Genomic DNA, 19,703 nt, shown 5'->3' with positions numbered 1-19,703 from the left:
GCTTTGAACACAAAATGAATAATCTAAAATGTCACTATATGCTTCACTGGGAGCCAATGGAGAGACAAGGACGCGTGAGATGTGCTCTCTTAGCTTGGTGCCTTTCACAAGCCTGGCAGCAGCGTTTTGGATTATAAAGCCACTTTTTCAAAAATAATGTTCTAGGATGGTTGTGAGCTTGTAGATCGGCTATCTTTGCTACTTTTGGGTGACATTATAGACGAATGTGTCGTTTCTGAGACTGTGGGCCAGCTCTTTAGCAAGGACTTAAAGCTAGCCATGCTTGTAGGTAGACCATTCCATGCAACTGCTGCAGAGTATAAGAATTAACTTTGGCCCATACAGCTTTTGAATCGACAAGGCACAAAGTTGTTGGAGCTTCTTCTGGATGAGTGACTATGTACTGAACTGCAATCTTCCAAAAGTAATTATAGAAATACTTAGGTGCAGCATTGTCTGTAATCCTGTGAACCATACATATTTTAATTTGAGTGACTCTTTCCTCAACTTTGAGCCAATTGAGGCTATTCAAATGGGTAGGGAGAGGATGCTTTCTAATTCAAGCGGGTGAACCTATTACAAATTGAACAAACTCAACAAGGATCATTCAAAACTTCAATGATACCTGAGCTTTATGGAGCCTCTTCAGTTGTCCTCTTTTGGCCTGCTGGGCTACTGTCTTCTCCAGCTTCCTCTTCTGTCTCTGAGAAGATACCTGGGACTAGACCGTACAGAAACATGCACACAGTTTAATATTTAACACAAAGTCCTCCCTGCACCTGTGCCCGTCATGAATGTGGTCCATCTGTCCTAACCTTGTGATTGGCTGGTGGATGCCCATCTTCCTCATCACTGGAAGACGACTGCAGATCCAGACTCTGCTGACTGGAGGCTAGATTGGGAAACAGTTCAGGTAGGCCAAATAAGGTTGACATACAAAGTGGAATCAGAAGTAGCAGATGGTGATGTGTGAAGTAGCATTTGAATGACTGAATGTGCCCATCACATCGTGCAAAAGGTTCTTCCCTGAAAAATCCATTACGGGTATGTTATTTCCTCTCTGAATAAAATGAACACTCTGGATTTTGTAGTGCATGCAGTGTAACTTCAATTACAAGTTTTGAAACGGGATCCCCTGATAAAATTGCTGTACCTTTGTTTCTGAGATTGGTGAGGATGGTCCTGATTTCCTTCTGACCCTCCTTCTCTCCTTTTTCTGACACCTCCCTCTTCCTCAGCCGCAGGGATGAGAAGAAGTTGACCCTCCTGCGGGGCAGGCAGGCCTCGCTATTAGAGAACACCCCCTCAGAGCCTCTCCGACCAGCCAGCGACACCTGCTGCAGTATAGAGGCTAGGTCCTGGCCAGACTCCCGGATATCTGCACCCACAGAGGCCAGCAGAGTGTGACCCTGAGGCTCTTCCTCTATGGATGGCTCCGTGAGCCCTGTGTCAAACCGGGAACTGAAGCTGAACGCTCCCTCGGACATGGGCCTCTGTTTGTGGGGGCCATTAGGTTTGGTTCTCCTGGTCAATAGGGTAAGAACGTTTCTTGTCAGCAATATTACAAAAGGTGAAGAGAAGCTTTAAGTTTGTACCTCCATCACTCTTTTTTATATTTACAAGTTACACAGTTGTACGTTGTATTTTGTACATTATTTAATGTGCTTGTGGCGAGAACTATGTACTACTCACATGGTTACTTCTGAGCTGGTGGAGGGATTGGCTGTGCCAAATGACCTCTTTAGGAAGCTGGTTATGAGCTGGAAGGTTGTGGTGGGCGAGGCTGGGATTTGGCTTGGAGTTGGCTCCTGATCCTGGCTCAAGTTCGCCTGAGGTTTCTCTGCCCCAGTCTCTGCTTGTACCTGATAAAACAGCACAGGATGGGCAAAACGCTATCAAGATCACATCACTCTGGCCATGTGAGATATGGAACAATGACAGCGGTTACAAAATGAAAAGTTTAACTGCTGGGTAAACATTAAGACGTTTTTAGATGTCTGCTTGCATTCAGATAATGTGTTAAAAGCATTTACACTTAATTTATCATAGATTAATAAATTATTGCAAAAAAGAATAAACATATTGATGAAAATAATCATATGTTGAGGCCCTCAGGGTTAATACAGAGGTTTAGACTAAAGGCTAGAGACTGTGAAAGGACAGTTCTAGTGATAACAGGATATCTATTAAACATCTGTGAAGCTGACTAAAATTACATATATCTGATTAGTTTTTCCAAATAGTGAGACAATGAAATGTGAGATTCTTTTCTCACAGCTAACTAGAGAAAACAAACAAATGTGCAGATCACGGGCCATGTTATGACATGTAGATACTATCACCACCTCATGTATCCTAATCCTAAATCTCTGCTATCTCTGACATCTCTAGATGACATAACTAGATTAATTAGGTGGAACGTTTTTGGATTTGAGGTTTCACAGCATGAGAAATAGGTGTTGTATGAGTGTGTGTGAGCATTTGCATATGTCTCACACTAAATGCGTGAGAGTTGGCAGCTCTAGTGGCCCAGTGAGCATTGTTTAAGATAGAACAAGGGAGCTCATGAAAGGAAAGGAGAACAGAAAAGCACTAGTAAGAACTTGTAAGTAATTATATAAGTACTTGTCTTACTGTATGTTTTTGCTAATCCCGCCCATCATGTGCATAATATTGCAATTTACAATGTTCGGTTTAACTCAGTAATGTCATTCCAACCTGGTCTTTGGGTTGTTTTGCGGTTTTGTTGTCAGTGTGCAACTGTGCTGGAGTCTCCTCCCGCGGTGTGAGTGGCAGATTCCAGTCTAGAAGCTTCTCTTTCTCAGAGGCAGATATCGTCAGGCGTCTCTTTGGGACATCTTCTACAAGGATGGAGTGTTTCTCACATTTCACCTTCTCTGAACTGCCATGGGAGTCCTGAAACAAAGACAATTCATGCAGCAACGGTAATATGTACGTACCATTGATATTGTGTGACCAAATAGATTCATGCTGTGTTCACACTGGCAGCTACAAAGATACACTCTACCATTCATTTTCGATGGAAGCCAGCGAGAGGAAGATACATCCAACATTTGTAGCTGCGACAAAAACTACAAATAAATTGAGCAGCTTGAGCTGGCTTCAACTTCAGATACAAAGCTACAAACTAAGCGACAGATGCTTTGTAGCTTTGTATCTGCCAGTGTGAACGCAGCATCAGAGTGGACTCCATTCTACATACAGTTTGGATGTCTTCACATTCAGAGTGAACTTCAGGGATCGTCTCCGTCTCGTCTTTGTCCACTGTGCTTCTCTGGAAATGCTTCACAAAGAACAGCGGAAAGGCTGCACAACAGAGGACAGGAGACACTGTATGATATGTGTCATTTCTATATACAAAATAAGATACACAACTAAGTTCAAAGTTCCTGATGAGGAATATCGCATAACCACACTCTGGAGGAAAAAAATATGAGTTGGGCATAATTGCTATTGCCAATCACACATACATTATCCACACATCTTGTAAATTATAAATTGTCAATATTCTGTCCGAGCAGCTCCTTAATCTAAAAAAAACATGGTAACATCCACATTAGGAGGAGTGATAGATTTATTAAAACATTACTGCCCTCTAGTGTTTTACACACTGCATTGAAACAGGGGTTTATGTATTGACTTTAGCTACATAGCTCTGACCCAAAAAACGGATTTGTCTTTTTTTATATATAATTCATTGATTTTCCAGAAGCAACATATTTTATAAACAAGAGACAATAAGAAAGAGACAACACAAATTATAAATAGAAAAATAAAAACACTGTCAATTAGAAACCTCCCATTGCCACCCGCTTATAGACTGATGATAACACTCATTACCAGATCCACTTCTGGGTCATTGATGGTTATCTGCATTCTGTGCTGTCTAAACCACTTAATGTGTTGTGTTTGTGTTGTAATTTTCAACCTGGTTTCCCGATTTTGGGCAAAGACAATTAGCAGGCTACACATTTGATACACAGAACCTTTGGAAGATGAGGCCTGCAACCCACTGCGGGCCACCTCCAAATCAACCTAGCATGAATGATTATCAAAGCCCATATGACAGTACTGCATACAGGGAACAGATTAGACCGTATACGATTCTACTGAAAGCAATGAGTAGAAGTAAAAACCACAGTCTGTTCTCTGTAGAAACAGACCAGTCACAGACAGAGTGAGGTTCCAGGACAGACAGACATGAAGAACAAGCAACTCAGAAGCAAAGCAAGATCGAGGTACTCACTCGCTTGGATTTTCCTCTTCCATCGACCGTTTTTGTCCAACTTAACATGATCTGCAGGTAGAGATTATGGAGATCATCATAAAAGGAGGTTTAGCAATTATCTTTAGATTCATTATTCTTTTAGGATCTATAACCAAACAGGAGGGGGCACCACACTGTCACTAATGTACATAGCAGTGGATAGAGCTGTGTGTGTGTGTGTGTGTGTGTGTGTGTGTGTGTGTGTGTCTGTGTCTGTGTCTGTGTGTGTGTGTGTGTGTGTGTGGACAGAATGTTCAGCCCAGAGGAACATTCACTGCCGACATGCCAAAACAAATATTCAGCTAAGTGTGGGAGAACAGCTATGTGTGCCGCACCCTGATCTCCCAGACCTAAGTGGAGGAAGGGGAGTCACACACAGACAGCGCACACACACACACACACACACACACACACACACACACACACACACACACACACACACACACACACACACACACACACACACACACACAGAGCAAGCACTGACCTTTGGCATGGCCATTGGCTCCTGTCTTGTCCTGTGGTGTTGGTTCTGTCCCGCAGGATGGGTTCAAAGCCTTCTCCGTTATCTGTGGTACCAAACTGACCGGTAGAACTTGTTTCTGGGCTACCCCGACTTTCCCTGCCATAGCATGTGATCTGATCTCTCCACCTGTAAGCAAAACTAGATTAAAGCCTGTATCATAATGTATCTAAATTCGAATTAAATAAAAGTAACATTTAGCTCAAATAAAGGGCACTCATTGGAAAGCCTCCAACTAAAGTTGCATATAGTTATTATCTCTTTAAAAAAATGTGGTACCCTACACATTTTCTGTACTGTGCTCTCTAAATTACTATAATTAAAATCCACTCAGCATTACATATTATTCAAACATAGATATCCTCACTAGTCATACACAATAAATAAAAATGCCCAGGTAAAAAAAAAAAGGTAAATGGCTTCAGCTATTGAAAATCAAAACATGCACTTGCTGTTTTTCTAAGGCAAGAAAGTAGTATGCTATTCTCTTTACATACATAACAAGAGCACATTAATGGAAATATATGCCATTTAAAATCGGTGTACCGTTCAACAAATATACCATATAAGAATAAGCCCTGCATAAGATGACAAAACATACATTATGTTCATGGTTCAATACTCACAGTACAACGTAGGCAATATTGTACAGAATCATTCCAAAGATAATTCCTTTTGGTTCAAGTACACTTGCAAAGAATTGACAGGAAAGTATCTGAATGAGTGTCTGTAGACATGCAAAGATCTGTGTGCTCATCAGGTTTAAAGGGAGTGGATAGGATCCTTCCACTTATGCCATTTTATGTCCACAATTTAACTCAACTCAGGGCAAGCAAGGTGGGACACAACATTGCTGCCTCTAAGTGGATGCTGGGGGCACTCTCGCATCAAGTGAAGGATTGCAAGTAGTCTCTACCATATAATGCAGAAAATACAGTAATAGATCAGGAGCAAGGATAGAAGAGACCCACAGACCAACAGAGTGTCCAACAGATGACTGGCAGGAGAAACTGGTGCATGATTCACTTCAATTCAGTTCAGTTTGATTAAAAGTCACTGGATCATTTGGTCACTTTCGTCATTTCAGACTTGATTCGTGTCAGTTTAGTTTGATGGAATACAATCTGACGCAGGTTGAGTTGGGATGTGGCTTTGGAGGTCATGTTATGGCTTTTTGGGGGAGTTGAAGTGAGCAATACATATTTGGGACAATACTTTAAGCTATACTATTCCAAGCTAAGCTAGAAAACCCCAAAAGCTGTGTCCAAGTCCTCAAAAATGTCAGCTTTGAATGAGGTGGCAGGAAGCGTACATAGATTGTTAAGTAAACAAGAGCTGTGGTTGTGAAAACTATAGGTGTGGGTAATGTTAGTCCAACTTAGCACATAGGTAGAGAAGGGATTTGCCTTGTGGGAAGTGGTTTCTGTTAAGTGCTATTGATGAAGTTAGGTTGTAATAAAGTTTCCGAACGACCACTAATAGAAACATAACTATGATATACTAGGCAATAACTGGCAAATGCAGTTAATTTGTAACAAATGAGGAAGCAGTAATTTATAGGCAAATTTATAGTTTATTTCACTGTGAAAAACAAAACAAAATAGGCAGGCGATTTAAAGACTTACTTATAATTATGAACACAACTACAAAAATATACAGTACAGCCAAACATAATACTCTGGCAGTGTGCAAAAAGCTACAGCATAACGGAGGGAAAGACTGATGATCTCCTGAGAAAAGTCTACGAGGTGCATGAGAGGGATCTGGAAAGGGGCTCTGAGGGGGCAAGGCCTCCTTCTGAAAGACACGAAAACCACAGACAGACCACAGACACGTGGATACAAATGATACTGTCAGATGGGCCTGAGAAAAATGGGAGGGCTGCCGATCAGAATAAAAATACATTAGCAAGCCCAATACAACGAAGGGGCAATCATATTTATGTTTGCTTACGTGTTAGGGAGGAGCGTAGCATCACAGTTAGTGGGGTTAGCATGCGTGCTGGGGACGACACTGACAAACCAACCGCTGTGATGAAAATCTCACCAAATAAGTCAGATGTACTGTACATGACAACTGAGTTACAACATGCCACTTACAGGCCATGCCATCTCAATGACGGGTTAATGTGGTATTAGGTGGAAGGGAGGTGGAACTGTGCAGCCAATGCAAATGCAACATGACAAGATCATTATGACCAAAGCAGGCCAATCGTCACATTCCCCACTGCCGGGAATCAGCCAATCAGAGAGTGCAGCATTGGAAACTTGAAACAGACTGAACGAAATGAAGTGAAGGGAGAAAAAAAGTGAGTAAATGGAAGAAAAGCTAGTGGAATGGAAAAAATGGAAGTTGGAAGATGAATGGGGAAAAGACTGCAAGTAAATAAGAGTATGTACGTAACTGCATACTGGGAAAAGACTGCAAGTAAATAAGAGTATGTACCTAACTGCATACTGGGAAACATGCAAAGTGTACAATAGGTTGTACAAATAGCTTAACACTTGAGTGGTATATCTTATGACTTCAACATCCTCAAAGACCTTATATTTAAGACTTAAACATAGTCAATTACCATATGTTCAGCAAGTGTTCAGAATCACATTCACCAGATTAAGGCATTGTCACCGTTTACAACATAGTGTAGAACATTTGCAAAAATACCAAACTGTTCATTACAAGCTACAAATAAATATATGACTTTTAAGAATGTGATAAAGAGTGGGACATATTTTCACTTGTTCATGAACATACATTCTTTGGCCATTTCTGCATATTCAAGACAAGACATCATTTATCATGGTAAAAACAAAAGAAGGAATAAATGAACTGAAAAAGTATAGTTGATTCTTATAGCAATTAGTCTTAAATATAAACACATTGCCAAATAAAATCATAACCTTTAGTGTAACAACAAAGACAAAACAAATGATCCATCTTGTTGTGTTAGAAAAATATATCTCTTGTAATTACACTGGGAAAAATACTGTTTTGGCATTTCCACTGCATATCCCTCTGGTGAATTGCATACAGGTAGTTGGGGTTTAGGTGCAGTTCATGCAATACACACAGTCAAGTGACTTCATGAGCAATGATCACTTTGTATGGCCCAGTTCTATAAAAAATAGAGCCAACAAGATCCATATGCCTTTCATGATTGAAGTCAATGGGCATGGTCCAGGGTAACCTTTATTGCCATCAAACGCCATATATAAATTGTATATAGCCAATCCAATTGGCTCACTTGTACCAGACAAGCTTGTTTGATTCAGTAGAACTGAATAGATTTCAAATGAGGATGTTATTCATAACCGGTCCACAGATGTTAGATGGCGTTTTATTTAATGACATTAAATCAACTTATCCAATGCCCGACTGTTGATAATCCTGACGTCAGACCCACACTCCATGGTTCGCAGTTGTGCTTATCTCATTAAACATCTTTTAACTCTCTCTGTGTTCCAAAAATGAAAACATTTAGTCTGCGATTCTGTCGGGGAGATGGCTCTGTGTCGTTTATGATATTTAGTCGTTTGATACTGTTGGGATTTCGAATGGGGAAAAGACTCCCAGAGAGGTCATGGAAGTGACGTCAGGCTTAAGTACTCAGGCTTTAGTACTCTATGTCTTAAATAAAGTTAATATGTCTGCTGAATCTTGATGGCTACTAGCATGAACAAACTAAAATAAGTTAAAAGCTGCACTGTGGTACCCTGCACTCAGCAGGGTACCACACTAAGAGACCCTTACATTGAGCAAACAATCAGTGTGGAATTTATTTGGATTTAAGCAGATGATGCTTTTTGACCACTATACCCAAGTGCAAAAAAGGATGTCCCGCAGAGTGTCTGGAACTTAATCTGCATAATCTTTATACAAAAACGTCATTTTGGTCCTTAGAACTTTAATAGGACCAAAAAAAAAAAAGTCCATTACACACACCAAAAAGGTATACATGGTAATAAAAATAAAATAAACTTATGTCCATGTATTATAGTATAGATTCCCAAGACTGATCGGCTCCATATAAGCCAGTTGACCCACAGATATAGACCAAAGACTACATCTTGGTTCCCTGGACTTGGGGTTCTCTTTCTAGGTAAACCTGAGACCAGAGGGCTGCTGCTGGACCAGCTGGGTCTCATGGTATATCTGCCCTGGAAGCTCATGCATCATGCCGAGCAGAGGAAGCCCCAGGCTCATCAACACATACAGGAACTCATAGTCCTCTGAGCGGCACCGCAGGTGGGTGCACGCCGCCGTGACAAATTCACACACACTCCCCAACAGCCGTCGTGGCCACACACACACAGCGCGGACAGCACGCCTTGGCCAGCTCAGGCCTCGCCTAAGCAATGAAACCAGGGTACCTGGGGGCTGGATCTGCAGGCTGCCCGCTGGTAAGTAACCACCGTCCAACGATGAGGATGTGAGCTCCTCGTCACCCTAAAGCAGAGGAGTTGCATGCATAGTATAATAAGATATTAATTTAACCACCATTTTAACACAGCCCGATAATATACTTAATCGTATGATGGTGTCGCGTGGCACAAATAGCATTTCTGAATCTTTCAACAGTACGGGTGAACACTTACTGTAGTGACATATTCATGGCCAACTATTTGCGATTGTATTATTTGGTGCCTTACATTTGGCCGTCATTGTGCATGAAAACTTTGTATTGTGCACAAACTACTATAAAAAGGATGCTGTGTTAAAATATTAAGTGCTCTTGTTGCTTGGTCGTAATGGCTGCATTGTAGCTTACCATTCTTCTCCTGAACTTGCCAAGTTGAGGGCTAGGTTTACGCTGAGCATAATGCACCTTGCAGTAGAACTTCCCTGTAAAAGAACCCCACACACACACACACACACACACACACACACACAATTATACAATATGTCTTAAATTAACTAAAATAGCACAGTTGCCATTGAATTAAAGCATTAAACTATTGCTAATTATATTTTATATACATTTTGGGAAAACTGGATATTGGAAAATCTATGTATTTTTTATTCATTTTTCCAAGTTAAAATGAGCTCAAATGAAGTTCAACAGGGATAAAGTGCATTTACGGTATGGTATGGAATGCTCAAATGTATGTTTGGGCATATATTACATGTCAGAGGTCCTACGTACAAAACTGTCATTAAGATCATAAATGTATTGGCTCTTAATCCTGTCATCAAAAACAAGCGGTACCATGATGCGAGTCGAAGGCGTGTCCCCCAAGACGCAGTGTGCATTTACAGACGTCACAGCGGAAACACTCTCTGTGGAAGAAGTAGCCGTCAGCGCTGAGTCTCTCCATCACATACACACGCTTGGTGCAGAAGTGGCAGATGTCACTCCCACCCAATCCAGGAGGGAGGTCTTTACGCACCACACACTGGAGAGAGGAGCAGGAAGACCGTCAGAAGACAGAAGCTATAGATATGACGAGGACAGGGGGATTTTCAGTAAGACATGCTGTTGTGTTGGTAAAGTCCAAGTAGCGTAAAGTGATGAAGTAGTTCACAGTAAAAGGATTCTTGTGTACGGGTACATGCATTTTTTTGGTACTGGTTCCTCAAACATTGTAGCAGCAATAATAATAAATAAATATACAAGTAAATAAAAAAAAGGAATAATCAAAGAATAGCAGGAGTATTAAAAACACGGTTAACGCTTAAAGTGCTTGAAGGTACTGTGTTCAAGGTTCTTTCTCCTAAGTTATAAAGATCTGTCTGTGCCCGTGTCCTTGGCAGGTCAGGGTGAACCTGTAAAGTCAGGCTGTGTGGATGACATGTCTTCGTGGATGACGAAGAAGATTTAAAAATGTCCCAGGTTATTGTATGCACTTCACTACCACTACAATTTATAATCCTAAACCTATAGGTCCTAAACCTTAAAGGACAAAACCAGTGTTTGATTTTCGAGGAATCCATTGCATTCCATTCAAAGGCTATGGTGTGAAAATCTTGCAAATACGTTTAAGTTACTTGAAATAGGTAATTCAACTAGGTAATTCAACTAAAAGTGAACTGTATGGTGCCTTTGTCCACAGTCACACATTGTTGCATTTTAAGGCATTTCAAAGCATAGATTGATTTCGATTTACCAAAAACGGCCTTCTGGTGGCGCTATAACAGGACGATGTGAAAAGGGTGGCATTTCTTCCTCGGCCTAGTGGGAATGTGCGTGTTGACAAGTATTGACGGGTCCCTCAACTATTTTGCATCAGCAGTTCAGCTAATGACTGTGCAATTGTCTTCTCTTACGATGCTGTATGCTCCAGTATATCAGAGTAATAGGAGTAGGTGGTTTATTCCAATGTGAAAACAAAGCATTATAAGTCAAGAAAAAAAGCAGTGAAAATGCCTATTCCCCAAAGAAAACTGCCAATGTGTTCAAAGTAAACAGTTGTTCTCCTGGTGTTAACGTGATGGCAACAAGTATGTATTGTGTATATACAAAATTCTGAGCGATGTTGATTTTGCAGTGTTCAAACTTTGGACCCCTTCCTGGCCAGATAACCTGTAAAGTCTAATAATCTGAATGTCATACTTATATGTTTTTTCTTGGTTTCACTTTAAAACCTATTAAAAAGAATGCCGCATTTTATAATAATGTTTTCTCACAGAGGGGATGCAGGTCAGTTAGACCTCAACATCCACATGCAGCTTACCGGTATTGCATTAGCTGTCTCATAAAGGATGGCCAGTTTTTGAGCTCTAGCATCTATGCGAGATGACACCTTCCCAACTGTACGCTAATGTTAACACCAGGGAAAGAGGCACAGATGAGAGGAAGGAGGGAAAAAACAGATGAAGAAAAGGAAAATCAGTTAGGAAAGAAGATTATGCAATTAAGCAATTATGACTTAAAAAACTGTTCAGCCTAATGCTTAATTTATGCTCTCTCGTACAATGGTGTCACACGCTAGCAGATCTAAAAGCTCAACACATTGCATCCACAACAGGTTGTAAATGAGCTATTTTCGGCATGCAAAACTGTCATGCGACTTATGGCATTGACTAGTACCTCTTTACAGTAATTTGAAGCTCCAGTCGGACAACTGTCAGAGCGCTTAATAGACTTTAGAGTAATTCTTGTAATTTCACTGCTCCCATTGCACTGAAAAGAGAGGAGAGAATTGACTTTGTGCGCAACGCTCCATACAACTATGACATACGGCTACTACTTATTTGTGGTCAACCTATTCTGGGATATCTACAGTATCATATACAGTACATACTTGATTGAATCATAATTATATTGGATTATACTTTCCGCTAGCCGACTGTCCAAACCAACATGCAAGAGTAACAAATTCATGAGCGGATCTTCACAACAGGTACATCAACATTTTGATGAAAAGGAATTTGTCATTCAGGTGGCAAGTTTTACCTTCTGGTGGCCGTTTTCACTTTTAAGTGCATCATCATTATTAATTCGTTTTTGAGTCTTTTCAAGGACTTTCTCCTGTTTCTTCTTAAGATTGACTTGAACCTCATCCCGAGTACAGTCATCTACCTTCTTTTGCAGGTTCTTGTAAGTTGGGGAGGCAGACAGGAGGGGGGCTAATTTCTGACACTGTTCCTTTTTCGGCTGAGGAGCAGGGACAGAAGAAACGTTTCTGTGTCCATTTTCAGAGTCAGAGGAGGAAGAAGGAATTTGCTTGCTCTCCTCAGAAAAAGACAAAGGGAGCTGAGAGGAGGTTTTGTTGTTGCGCAGGGGAGAAGGAAGGAGAAGAGTGGAGATTTTATGGGCGTTCTCACAGTGAGAGTCAGAGGAGAGAGTAGAGGAGGATTTCTGGTCCATGTCTTTGTGCTCAGGAGAGTCAGGGTTGAAGGCAGAGAAACAGGAGTGGGTTGAGGGTTCTGGGACAGGGTGGATCACAGGACTAACCCTGGAGCTATTAGATATAGATGGAGAGGGAGAGGTGGATGAGGGGAGAGGGGGAGAGATGGATAGTTCTGCCTAGATAAGAAGAGAAATAGAAGGGCACAGTTAGACCTGGAAGACTGGGTGAAATAAAGTAAAGGAATGAAATAGGAGAGAAATAGAACATCCAAATGAAATGAGGTTGTGGGATTACGTGTGTTAGTTTGGGGTAAACGCAGACTATAGTGCTTAAATGATTGGTCAACATCAATGGGGTCCAACTTGATTTAAAAAGGAGACATATGTTGGCCTCTATTTCACAGATGGTGGAACAAGAAAATAACAATTATAGAATGATTCATGTCATCTTATACTACGATACCTTACTTCAGTACATCATGCAAATGGCTGGTTTTGTGAGATTCGTTGTACAAAACAAGCAAGATCTTTCAAACAACCCATCACATTTTGGACTACATTACATAAGCTGCCTGGTTTTGTAATAGAGCTGTTGTGCATAAACAAAATCATTAGCACCAGCTGTTTCACATTGTTGTGCTACCAACCAAGTTGGTAGCACAACAATGGAGAAACCTCAAACAACATTCCATCCACTGCCAAGTGACTGGTAATTAATCACTAATGGTACATAAATGGATTAACACTCGGCTAATAGTCTTTGCACATGCCCCCGCACTTTACACCCGAAAGCCAAAGCCATGGAAAGGAAGCAGGTAAGATTTACCACCTGTGGTGTAGAGAGACAAGGAAGAGGAGAGAGTCGGGCAGGGACAGAGGGATTCTCAGAGTCAGGGAACATAGAGCAGAGGAGTACAGCTCTGTCTTTTATACTCCTCCTACTGAATTCTTTAGCTGACAAACTCTGGGATTTACCCTGGAGGGAGAGAAAGGAATGAAAGGAAGGAAAGTCAGAATGAAAAGGACTGGAAATGGACAGTTTACTTCACAGAAATAGAATCTCTCAAAACAAAATCATTACAGAAAATGTATGAATGAAAGCATTCTCCCCTCGTCTGAGAACTACAGTTCCTAATGAAAAGATAAATGTTGAGAAATGTAGCACCGTGGCATCTAGTCAGGAACATTCCTTGTTAGTTACCCATTTTGTCCAAAAGGTTACATGAATTGAAACCTAGAATGGTAGCAGCACCATGTGACAAATGTCACATTTGATGCAGTTGTGCATCCGGTTTCCATGGTTATCAAGCCTCTCATGCAACAGATGAACTGACTGCCTCCAATTGACATACAAATACAAAGTGTATTCAGGGATGATGATGCTTTGGAGCTTTTGTTTTGATTTGTAATTGTATTTGAAAGCAGCTTAAAATATTAAAATTAAATAAACCCAGGTGCACGAGTCAGTGGCTTCACTGCATGGCCTTACTATATTATGATTATATTATGATATTATGTAGCCACAGAACCAAATGGAGTTTCCTTGAAACTTCACTAAATCATGGACATATCCTATATTTATTTGTACTGGTTAGATTAATGGGACACTCCCAAGCAGTCGTAAAAATGCTTCCTACCTAGGAAGAATCTTTGCAAATGAGTATCAGTCACTGTGTAGAACATAGAATAATATGATTTTGAACCGTATGGCACCCAATTTAAAACAATAGTTTCTGTGTTGACTAGTTCTCATAGTGTCTATGAAAACAGCTTGTCTAAAGCAGAAATGGCACAGAAGGCTCGATAGTGTATTAAATCGTCTTAAAGCAAGCTTGAAATCAGTTTCTCAAGAGGAATGTTTCTGCAGTCATACATAGCTAGTATGTTCTCACAATCTTATTCCTTAGCATGAGCCATCCCCAGTGATGCTCCAATCACAAGTTACAAATGTTACCGTAGATGTATTGACTGTAGATGTACAGTATCAGCCTAATAGCTCCTTAGAAATTTGGTGTAATATATTACTTTTTGGTGACAAAGAGTTTAGGAGCTTTGTTGTGAATGAAAATGTACAGGCATAACAAAAAGAGGACTATACTTTTAAATAGCGGGATCGAACCCGAGACAAAGTGGGTACAAATGCCAGACAGAAGAGTAGATGGATGAACAGACAGACAGACAGACAGAGAGGGCACCAGTTCACCTGGCTGATAGTTTCTTCCCCTTTCTCAGAGAGATGTTCATATCCTGATCCCGTCAGAGAGGAAGCAGACAAATTGTTGGTGGAGCGGTTACGAGAGGTGCATTTTGGGTGGTATTGTTCAGCAGCATTAGGGCTCGGAGAGCGGGAAGAGTTTAAAAGGCTTTTAGAGTAGCAAGACGAAGGGCAACTGCTGTAACCACTCTCTGGAGGGGGGACCTCAGGGGAATACCCAGGGCTGATTGACCGTGCCACAGCACTGGGATCTTCCAACAGGCGAAGATAGATAGAAGGCTGAAAATACAGAAACAGGAAACGAGAGGAAAGGAGGACAGAAGACATGAGAAGGATACAGCTCATTGAACGTGGAGAAAAGCGTAATTTAACAAGAGGTCAAGGGCTTAGTAGAAATAGAGAACCCAAATGTAATAGTGAAATAATCTTTATGAATAATGCATAATAACCTGCCAAACTGGGATCATACCAAACTCAAATGGGATAATACCAAACTCAACTGGGCTCATACCTGCCACTTGGGGCGCAAGGAAGTTGGAGGAGGGGGAGAGGGAAGGTCCTTGGGCTTAGCAAATCGAGGGTTTTCTATCTCATCCTCTTCGGGGGTGGGAGAGGAAGGAGGGGTGGAAACAGGACTCAGTGGAGGGGAAAGGGATGGATCTGATGGGTCCTCATCAGACTGGTGAAAGGAGGAAAGGAAATAAGAGGAGAGAAAGGGACAGGACAGGCCAAAACAGGAGAGATTGATAATCGGAAGAACAACAAAAAGAAGATAGGAAAGGATAGATAAGAATTAACACTGAAAGTGCAAATGATTATAGAAAGGAAATGTGTAACTAGAAAATGTAAATAATACATCACAAGACAGAGAAACAGTAAGAAGGAATATGTGAAGCTACAGAACACAGGAATATGTGAAGCTACAGAACACTAAGGGGCATACCCCTTAAAGGTGTGTTTTTTGTGTTTGAAAATCTCAAAAGCGTTCACAGCCCACCCATCTGACCACTTACCGCAGCAGCCGAAAGGCTCGACGCATGTTTATTTTAATGATCAATCAATCGATTGTGTTACAGCTTGGATCATTTGAACCAATGTAGTATACTTTAAGTTCCTATTTATCGGTATCACAATGAAACATCTTTATTTCCAAGGTTTTAAAGAATGTTTTTGCCAATTATTTGAGGCCCACTTGCAATATCCTCACAGCCACATGTTGAGAATCGCTGATCTATATCACTCTCCTCTTTCTGATCGTGTACCAGATGTCTGTGCCTCACCTTGCTGCGCAGCCCTGCTGCTGTCGAGGAGTTCTCTTCGAATTTAGCCAGCAGCTGGGTTGCCATGGAGCGCACTTTGTTCTCCCGCAGGTCTCCATCTTCACCCACAGGGGGCGCACTCTGACATGACAATTGCTGTGAAACACACACAGTGGTAGGTATGCATGATAATGGATAATATACAGGGCTAAAAAAAAACAAATCAAATGTGGCAGTATGGCTATAGTATGCAGTATTTATATTGTAATGATATTGAAACCGTTTACATCATGCACTGGGTATCTAACCTCTGTGAGGTAATGGTTTGCTCTCCGTCGCCTCTTGTTAGAATCATTGTCTTCTAGTTGCTTGTCATCCTGTGCCTACAATGCCACAGCAAAAATGTTAACACACATCTATTCATTTCACACTACAATGTAAACTCCTGCCTGTCAATAATTATATTATCATCCATGTAGTTGAACAATCAGCGTCAACAGAATGTTAATGATTAGATAACATGGATATAACAAAATAGGTCTTGATCTCTCTGTTAGCTTTACCTAATCTAATCATAACATTTTACTGTGAGTGAATAGTGTTGAATACTATTGATGAATAGAAAGGCTGTGGTCAGAAAAGGAAATATTAATAGGAATAAAGGGAAGTGGCTATCAAAAAAACGAAAAGCCAGGCAGCCTGATATGAGGTGAATTAAAAATGATTGACTTTTACTGTACCTTTGGTATCCTCTTTCTGGGCTGGTTGTGGTTCAATTTAGACGAATATTCCTCACTGTTCTCATCCGCCTCCCTTGAACCTAGAACCCAGTGAAGATAGTGATCAGATTTAATGTAATCCAATGCATCATTCCGACTGATACTGTACTATCTGATATGAACACAGACTAAAAAGTGCCGTCTACCTGGACTCAATCCTAATTGAACCATGGTTTGTAATTATCATTTACTATAGTTGAGGTGCAACAAAAATGGGCAGGAAATAGAAAGTTACAAAACTCCATACACTTACAGTAACTGCTGAAAACCTCTTACACTTATGTAATCACACTCCCCTTTCTGCCAGGAGAGGAATTCACAGTAAATGGAGAAAATCATTTCCCTAGCCATTCAAAGCTAAAAATTGTAATGGAGCGACAGGCATGTGGGTGACACAGAGGTCCACGGTACGTTAACATTAAATTACTGTGGCTTTAACGTGGCTGAAAGCAGGGCTTACAGTGTTGGGACTCGATATGGGTTCTACAGACATAGCCCACATTCCACTCATGTCATTGACCACTGAGTGGGGTTGCATAATATGTAACTCTATCCCACAGAATGGGCAAAATAGTTCCTGCACCGCAGTCATTTAAAATACGAATGGTCTTACACTCTAGGTATATACAAAGGTTTCTTGGCTGACCAATCATTCCTTCAACCTTTTCATGAATAGCGGTCATTCTTGGTCTTGTGTGACATAACCATCTATGGATGCGGAGAGCCAGAGGATATTTTGTGGAAATTTCAAATAAAACATGATGCATTATGTCAAAACATCATTTGTGGAATCATGACCAAAACTTAATTAGAAAATAGACATCACTGCGTCAGTAAACCTGACTCCTCTCTAAAGCCCACAGCTGCCAATGATTTATGACGCAAATCTTCTCTGCCAGTAAGCAGCACCTGCTTCTGTTGCTTCCTGAATCGGTCAAGATGATATACGGCAGGGCACCTCTCGTTTTTGTCTAAGCCTAAAGTAAGTGTAAGAGCTACTGTGTTCAGCTTCTGATTAATTCAAAATAGAGCTGCCCATGTGTCTATTTTTAGATCGGGAATGTCAGAGAAGCAGCAGGGGGTCTAACCAGTGTTGTGACCCGGTGAGTTCCTGAAGGCCTCGTAGAACCTGGAGAGGTAGAGGACCATGAGCAGTTTGTCAGGGTCCCCTTCCACAGCCATCTCCTTTCCTGTGGTCACTCGCTGGATGCCAAACTCGCGCTCTGCCACGTCAAATGCCAGCTGGTTGTTCCCTGCCACATCTTCCTCGTTCAGGGAGTCGTAGTCACTGAGAGGGAAAGAGAGAAAGAGGGGTGTGGAAGGAAGGAAGGCGAGAGCAGGAGAAGACACATAAGGTACAGTTTTTACAGTGTTCCATCAACAGCTCAGTTGAAGCATTGTGGAATGGAGAAAGTAAATGGACGTACAAGAAGGTTACATCATCCCTGTGCTCTCTTTCACATTAAGAGTCATGAACAAAAGCTATGAGATGCTTCGGTGGTTCAGCCAGTCGGAAAGCTGACCCATGATATGACGTCATGTCAATGGTTTGATGCCCTGGTTACAGGACCTGTGTAGCATTGCCTCCTCCCTGCCATAACCTTCTATTCTCTCCACTGTCCTATACAAAAACATCACTGAAATAGATGAAAGAAAGCTAAAGGGAAAAAAAAAGAGAAGCTTAATCACGCCCTACCTATTCACACCCCATGCATGTCATACTGTATATCAAGTCACTAGTACTGTATATACTGTATGAATCCATTAATCTTTTCACCCATAGCAACCATGTAAACATCCTATCCACTCTAATGAGGGTATGTATTAATCATACCAAGTTTTGAATCACATCTATGTGCGTGTAGGTGCCTGTAATAGTTACTGTGGTTTGAATGTTTCTCAATTTAGAGCCAACCACACAGGGAAGAATGCACAAACAACACATACTCTTCTACTGGTGAAACCATCGGCAACAGAAAAACAGTACAATGAACAATCACTGCTGTGCTCATACAACAGTGTGAGAAAAATCTGTGGTACTGCTCTTGGGTGTTCCATTTTAAAGTGGCATGAAAACTTGTGACACAGCTCTAAGATGCATGCTCTAAGATGAAGATAAGCTAGCCCTGTGACATTTTGGAAAAGATTGCACGATATATACATATAGGTGTGTGTGTGTGTGTGTGTGTGTGTGTGTGTGCGTCCAGAAATTCTGTAATTTTATAGTCAAGGTAATTTCCCCCCCACAGTCTCAGTTTGTTAAAGCACTTATAAAGGAACATGTCAACCTTATCTTCATATAATAACTCATTAATGCTCATAAGGTGGCGCCATTTGTGTCTAGTTGCTCTGCATCTCAGAGGTGGGCTGTGGACAGTTCAGCAACCTGCGCCAGCGGCCCACCGACCTGGGCCGCTGGCGTAGCGGTCCAGGCAACTAGGCTCAATGTAGCCTGAGCGTGTCGCAGTTCGACCTTTGCTGCGTGTCACTCCCCATCTCTCTCCCCATTTCCTGTCAGCCTACTGTCCTATCAATAAAGCCCAATAAAGAAAAAAATCGGTGGTAATTTAAATTGTTTTAATAATATGAAAGTGAAAGTGGTTAAGTCTGTCTGTTGATTTTATAAATATGTAACCAATGAAAGTATTAACAAAAGCCTGTGACTAAATCATGACTACATTGGATCACCGGTTCTCTTTTTTAAATTTCCTGAAAATAATGGTTTTGGACTTAAAGTTTCTGACCGTCAGCAATGATAGTCATGAAACATTACATAAGCTTAATAGTACAGATACTGCTGGATTTAATTGACCTCTAGCAGTAACTGTCAACATGATTTTCCTCACAGCA

General features: G+C 41.1%; 1 protein-coding gene across 4 annotated transcripts in view; it reads right to left on the bottom strand.

The window, feature by feature from the left end:
* The window catches only part of mical2b (microtubule associated monooxygenase, calponin and LIM domain containing 2b), a 55,149-nt gene that overhangs the window by 4,058 nt on the left and 31,388 nt on the right, over nucleotides 1–19,703 (bottom strand). For 2 of the 4 annotated variants that reach the window (XM_084058932.1, XM_084058933.1), the window contains exons 13-33: nucleotides 17,942–18,141; nucleotides 16,815–16,894; nucleotides 16,383–16,457; nucleotides 16,096–16,230; nucleotides 15,327–15,494; nucleotides 14,804–15,094; nucleotides 13,430–13,576; nucleotides 12,205–12,777; nucleotides 11,839–11,931; nucleotides 11,483–11,566; nucleotides 10,018–10,204; nucleotides 9,580–9,653; nucleotides 9,182–9,257; nucleotides 4,776–4,940; nucleotides 4,268–4,318; nucleotides 3,224–3,327; nucleotides 2,719–2,916; nucleotides 1,693–1,862; nucleotides 1,154–1,524; nucleotides 816–892; nucleotides 626–721 (exon numbers count right to left, since the gene is read on the bottom strand). In XM_084058932.1, coding sequence (XP_083915058.1) covers nucleotides 626–721; nucleotides 816–892; nucleotides 1,154–1,524; nucleotides 1,693–1,862; nucleotides 2,719–2,916; nucleotides 3,224–3,327; nucleotides 4,268–4,318; nucleotides 4,776–4,940; nucleotides 9,182–9,257; nucleotides 9,580–9,653; nucleotides 10,018–10,204; nucleotides 11,483–11,566; nucleotides 11,839–11,931; nucleotides 12,205–12,777; nucleotides 13,430–13,576; nucleotides 14,804–15,094; nucleotides 15,327–15,494; nucleotides 16,096–16,230; nucleotides 16,383–16,457; nucleotides 16,815–16,894; nucleotides 17,942–18,141 — 3,415 coding nt within the window. Of the gene's footprint in view, nucleotides 1–625; nucleotides 722–815; nucleotides 893–1,153; nucleotides 1,525–1,692; nucleotides 1,863–2,718; nucleotides 2,917–3,223; nucleotides 3,328–4,267; nucleotides 4,319–4,775; nucleotides 6,609–9,181; nucleotides 9,258–9,579; nucleotides 9,654–10,017; nucleotides 10,205–11,482; nucleotides 11,567–11,838; nucleotides 11,932–12,204; nucleotides 12,778–13,429; nucleotides 13,577–14,803; nucleotides 15,095–15,326; nucleotides 15,495–16,095; nucleotides 16,231–16,382; nucleotides 16,458–16,814; nucleotides 16,895–17,941; nucleotides 18,142–19,703 lie in introns of those variants that run through there. The other 2 variants (XM_084058934.1, XM_084058935.1) reach the window with 2 other exon arrangements.

This window comes from Gymnoscopelus microlampas (assembly GCF_963454915.1).
Source record: "Gymnoscopelus microlampas genome assembly, chromosome: 6".
Lineage (NCBI taxonomy): Eukaryota > Metazoa > Chordata > Actinopteri > Myctophiformes > Myctophidae > Gymnoscopelus > Gymnoscopelus microlampas.
Note: the sequence above shows the minus strand (reverse complement) of the source record. Positions and strands in the feature narration are given on the sequence as shown.